This window comes from Petaurus breviceps, unplaced genomic scaffold (assembly GCF_028583685.1).
Source record: "Petaurus breviceps papuanus isolate PSGF00001 unplaced genomic scaffold, PetGlider_PUasm1.0 173, whole genome shotgun sequence".
NCBI classification, from domain to species: Eukaryota; Metazoa; Chordata; class Mammalia; order Diprotodontia; family Petauridae; genus Petaurus; species Petaurus breviceps.
This window is the reverse complement of record NW_027185759.1, coordinates 18,571,785-18,577,603: the sequence shown is the minus strand read 5'-3', so window position 1 is coordinate 18,577,603 and position 5,819 is coordinate 18,571,785. Positions and strand designations below refer to the sequence as shown.

The following is a 5,819-nucleotide window of genomic DNA, read 5'->3' as shown; positions in this document are numbered from 1 at the left end:
CTCTCGGGGGGAAGGGCCGAGCGAGTACCCCCCGGATCTCCCCCTTCCCCCACACCGGTCCCCCCTCCGCTCGCGTCCCCATTAGAGGGGGCGCTCCCGGAGGGCGCGGGCGGCGCTTTTGCCTTTCTCAGGGCTCACCGCCCGGCATGCCGGCTCTTGGACGGCCCCCAAGCCGGTCCCGGGAGGACAAGGGCAAGGTTAGCTGCGGACTGAAGAGGCCCGTGCGCCCCGCCCCTCTCTGGCTCACTGTGACAGCTGGGGAAACTGAGGCCGGCGGGGCGGAGCCACGCGCCCAGGATGACCAGGTGTGCCAATGGTAGGCGTCACTACGGGTAAGAACACCGAGCAGGGCCTGGGGGGGGCGGCAGGCCCGGGGGGCTTCACTAGCGAGCCCCGCGATAACGCAGCATTCAGCGCCACAGAGCGCTTCCGAAGCCGCATTCACAGCCACCCCCACCTCGCAGATGGGGAAACTGAGGCCCGGGGAGGTGGGCACAACCCCCTCCCCTCCCCCACCCGGACCCCACGTGAGGAGCCCGGAGGTCAGCGGCCCGTACCTGCCTCCCGAGCCGCGGCCCGCGCCCGCCCAGCGCCGCCCGCACTCGGAGCAGCCACATCTTGGGACTGTCAGACTGTCGGACGGACGGACGGCGTCTCCCGGCACCCGCGGCACCAGACGCAGGCGCGGCACGAGCCGCTCAAAGTCACGCCGGTCTCCGCCGCTCACTTCCGGACCGGCGAGGCCGGGCTCGATCGCTTCCGGAGCAAAGGAGAGCAAGGAGGTGGGGCCGGCACGAAGACCTTCCCAGCGAGCCCGGGCTCCGAGCGGCGCCGCGCCCCCTGCTGGCCGGGAGGAGCTCTGCAGCCGCGTCCCCGCGGCACCCAGGGCCCGGCCGGTAAGAGCCCGACGGAGCTGGCCTCAAATGCGCAACTTCAAAAGGAGCCAGCTGGGGTCACCCCCCCCTCCCTCCTCCCGCCCCGGGCGGGGCCCACGCCCTCTGCACTGCCCCAGCCAATCCGCAGTAAAGCACCCGCCGTGTGGGGGGCGGGGCCGCAGACGCCCCTGCCTCCAGGAGCTGCGAGTCCAGCCGCGGGATGCTGGGAGCGAGCTGCGCGCGTGCGTGCGGGAGGAGGTGCTGAGCCGCAGGGGGCGGGGCTCCGGCTGCAGGCTGGCCTCTAGAGCCGCCCATTAGAGCCCGGAGATGGCTGCAGATTGCGCGCCCCACAGCGAGCTCAGAAGGCAGACGCTGTCTGGGTCCGGTGACTGAGGAGGTCCTGCGTAAAATGGGGGTCGCGTGGTTCAGAGCCTGTTCCACGCGGTGGTCGTCAAAGTCAGCTGAAACGACAGGAAAGACTCCGCAAATCTTGGAGTGACGTGTAAATGTCACCGTGATCGCGGAGAAGGAAACGGGCTCAGGCAGGGAAGCGGCTCTAAGGGACGGAGCTGGCCCTAACTCCGGCTCTCCTGCCCCTGCGGGGTCCTGCGTCCCTCCCTGAGCCCCGACTCGCGTCAGTCGACTTTAGAAAGAATCGAATTAGGAAGGGCTGTTTCAGAGACAAGTACTGGGCTTATTTTTCCATGAAGATATTTGCAGTCTTTGGGAGATGAGAATGTCAGAGATACACTCACAAAGGGATGCCACCTGGACGGAATAGATGAGGAGTCTGGGAAATGGAACACAAGCCTGGGACTGGGTCATGCCCTATAGACTACTACAGTAGTGATGGGGATCTTCAATTAGCCAGACATCTATTGGAGCTCTCTGCAAAAAGCAGAGCAGCCCATGACCTTTTGGGTCTTCGTGATAATTTCATCCCTCCAAAGGGCAAACTGATAATTGGACATTCTTTGCTGGGTCTGATTCCCATCAACAGAAGGGTGGAAGTGATGAGTTGGGGAGGAAAGCATCTCTCCCTCCTCAAGTTTATGGTTTTAAAGAGAGGAAAACTGTCCAGAGTCTGACAACTATGGACTTTATGGAAAGGTCTCAAAAGGCTCAGTGGAGGGATAGGCAGGAACTAGCATGTTCAATTTTACTGGGAAAGTCAACAGAAGGGTGAAATTCTGAAGACACAAAAAGAAACAATTCCAATGATTAGAAAAGAAGAACGAGTGAGCTGAATATGCCCTGCGGATATGTAGAGGACTCACCGAGCAATTTCTAGAGGGAGATTTCCTCAACAATGTGATTATTTTTTCTGTTTTCCAATTATATGTAAAGATAATTTTTAACATTCATTTTTTACAAAATTTTGAGTTTCACATTTTTCCCCTCCCCCTTTTCCACTCTTTCTAAAACAACAAGGAATTTGATATTGGTTATATATGTGCAATCATGCAAAACATTTCCATATTAGTCAGGTGAAAGAAGAAACAGATCAAAAGGGGAAAAACACACACAAAAAAAGTGAAATTAGTATGCATGAAAATAATCTGCATTCAAACTCTATCAGATTTATTTTTTTCTGGATTTGGATAGCATTTTCCATCATGAGTATTTTGTAATTGTCTTGGCTCATTGTATTGCTGAAATGAGCTAAGTCATTCATAGTTGATCATCACACAATGTTGTTGTTACCGTGTTTCCCTGATAATAAGACCTATCCCGAAAATAAGCCCTCCCCTTACTGTGTAAGATTCCTCTAAAATAAGCCCTCCCCCGAAAATAAGCCCTATTGAGATTGCTACTGTAGTGAAGGTGATCCCCTGCGCTACACGCTACATTACGGTACCCTCTGTATGCACCACCCCCCTCCCCATGAAACGCATGCCGCGCTCCGAGCTGCATCCAGTCAGAGCTGTAACAGTGAGCGCATCATCCTGTTCTTCCCCAGTTATTTGCTTATTGAATAAAGGTACATTTTTTTGTTCACATTTACCTGTTTATTAAAATTGCTGTCAATGTTCATTAAAATAAGCCCTCTGGTGTTTTTCTGTCCAAAAAAAATAATAAGACAGTGTCTTATTATCGGGGAAACACGGTAGTGTGTACAATGCTCTCCTGGTTCTGCTCATTGCACTTTGCATCAGTTCATATAAATCTTTCCAGGTTTTTCTGAAATTTGCTTACTCATCATTTCTGATTGCATAGTAGTATTCCATTACATTTGTATACCACAGGTGGTTGAGCCAACAGCATGACTTTTGGAGAAAGGAAGTTACTAACAGGATCCCAACAGCTGAAGAACTAGAGCCATCTTATGAGGGCCAAAGAGATAACCTTTCCAACCCTCCTTGCTATTTCTGGACTCCAAGTACATCCACAAACATGAAGACCCACAAAGGTGTAAGACATTAGACAATTACTCTGTATGCACTTAGATGAGAGGGCATAAGTACTGAAATCAAGAAAGAAAAAAACTGGGCAACAGTGGAGAAACGTATGTTCACAACACAAAACTTGAGTTTTTGAGGCAAACAATGAAAATATGCACCAAATGCTTGGGGAGCTCTTTACAACATTGAGGTAAACAAGACCAGTGAAACACCCACTAGGTCACCAACAGCTCCACAGACTTGCCCACATGGTGCCTCTCCTTTTTTCCTCTACTTCGAATAACCAAAAATGTGTGATTGCCAATGGGCTGCTAATAAAATCACAGGAATGCCTGAAGCTGAGAAAATTCAACCTGGGAATGTTGAGCATTGACTGTCCTCAGTTTTCCTTGGTAAGCAATTGCTGGCTGTGATAGTAATGGAATATAAAGATTCCCCTGTATTGGCTTGGTTTTCAAATTGATTGTGTTAAAAACCCAGAGCTTGTTAATCCCACCTGTGGAATGGACTTGATGTGAAAAGAAAGTCCTGAACTGGGAGGAGCTGGTGACGTAGATTTGGAGAGACACAAGAGAGAGGCAGAAGAACTTTTTGGAAGCAGCACTCTCATGGAGGCAGAGAGAGAGACTGAGAGAATTGGTGGGGGCCACTTTGAATTGCCCTGGACTTTTGAGACCTGCCCCCTGAGCTGCCAAGGACTGAGGAGACATGGCTGTTTTGCTGGTACTTTGTCTGTTTTGATGTTGTTTTGCCATATTTGTCCACTGGTGAAAGACAGTCCTGTTGAAGAAGTCCTGGAACCTGGCTGTTGGCTAAGAGCTCCTGAGACTGTCCTGCAGACAGAGAGTGAATACTGTCCACTGGTGAAGGACAGTGCTGTTGTTGCAGGGGTCTGGGAACCTTTCTGTTGGTTCAGAAGCCCTGAAGAAGGATTTTCTTGTTGTATGTTTACAGAAATCCTGGGAGAGGGTTTTGCTAATGTTTTCAGGGGTTCTAGGACTGTTCTACAGACAGAGGATGAATGAATGAAGAGACTGGCAATGTATCTTGTGGCCTTGCTAAGCCTTGTCTCCCCAGGAACTAAGAGTGCTGAGAACTTGCCTCCTGTCAAGATGAAGAAAAGACCTCCATTTGGGTATTAAGTGCTGTGCTTAAACTTGATGTAACTCTGGGGTAGATTCAATTGTGATCCAGGGGTGGGGAACTTTTGACCTTTTTGTGTTCTATGATTGAACAAATGAAGGTACTTTACTTATGTTTGGAAACTAATCTCCATTTGAGAAGAGGGGCTTTGTGGTAGACTAAATGAAGGTACAGCCTAGGGGTGGAGTAATATTTAGAACAGGGACTTTGTAATTGATTGAATGAATGGAAGGTCCTGGGGTGGGGTAGTACTTGGAGATTATTTAATCACACTTAGTAAATGCTGTATTTGGAATGATGTCATGTTTTGACCTTCTCTGTTCTTGGTTTGTCACTGAATAAAATGGAGAGCTCCTATGCTGGTATTCTGAACCTTGGGAAGCTGCCTTTCCTTGGCATTATATTACACTGGCTTAAGTCTCTATCTTTTGCCTTTCTCTGCTTCTTGAAGGTGGAAGCTACTAAATTGTATGTGATCTGAAGCTGACCATGCCACCTTGGTACTTGAATTCTTTCTTGCTGTTTACTTGAAGCACTTTTCTTGAGCTGAAAGCTCTAGGTTTTGCTTAAGATGTTCCCTGGGAGTTTTCATTTGGGGGTTTCTTTTAAGAGATGACCAGTATATTCATTCTAGTTTCATTTTGCCTTCTGGTTCTCAAGACAACCGGGGTGATTTTCTTTCTGCTGCCCTGGCAGGTTTCAATTCCACAGAACAAGATGCCCCCTAGCGGGGTGCCCCCTGATGTCCTGTAGGCATCCAGCTTTCCTGCCTCCTTTTATGGGTTTCCCCCCTTTAAACTGTAAGTTCCCTGAGGACAGGGACTGTGCTTGTTATTAATTGCATCCCCAGCACCTAACATGGCGTTTGGCATACTGCTGGTGCTTAACCAATGTTTACTGGATTGGCTTGGATTTGGAATCCCCTTTTTTTTCTGGTTTTGGGTCTTGGCCATTCCTGTCACCATAATAGAGCTATGTGATGAGATTCTTTTTGTTTCTTTGTTTTGTTTTTTACTCATTTTGTCAATTAACTTCCTAAATTTGTACTTTGTGATAGCACCAGGCTCTGAACACTTATGGAAAGAATGTCTAGGATGTGCTCAGTCCTTTGTTCTTTTGGGTCCTCCTGGCATTTTCTCCTCCTGTTGTGTACTGGGTTCAAGGATCTCAGGGGGCAAATCAGGTTAGGAATCCACAAGCTTTCCATTGTGGCAGGTCAATTGTCCTCACTGCCTTCCTGGTCTGAGCTCCCAGGAGAGTTTGTATCAGACAACACAACTGTGAGCTTACCCCCAGGGGAGTTCTTAGTAGATGGCTGCTGGCACCATCCATCAGGGGCTAGCTAGAAGACTGCAGGGCCAGTCACAGAGAAGCAAACTCCCACTCCCTGCCCTGTTAT

General features: G+C 49.8%; 1 protein-coding gene across 1 annotated transcript in view; it reads right to left on the bottom strand.

The window, feature by feature from the left end:
* GFM1 (G elongation factor mitochondrial 1) overlaps positions 1-749 on the bottom strand; it is a 44,878-nt gene extending 44,129 nt beyond the window's left edge. Inside the window, exon 1 of the mRNA XM_069083468.1 lies at positions 558-749. Coding sequence (XP_068939569.1) covers positions 558-617 — 60 coding nt within the window. The 5' untranslated portion in view covers positions 618-749. The remainder of the gene's footprint in view (positions 1-557) is intronic.
* Between the last annotated feature and the right edge of the window lie 5,070 nt (positions 750-5,819).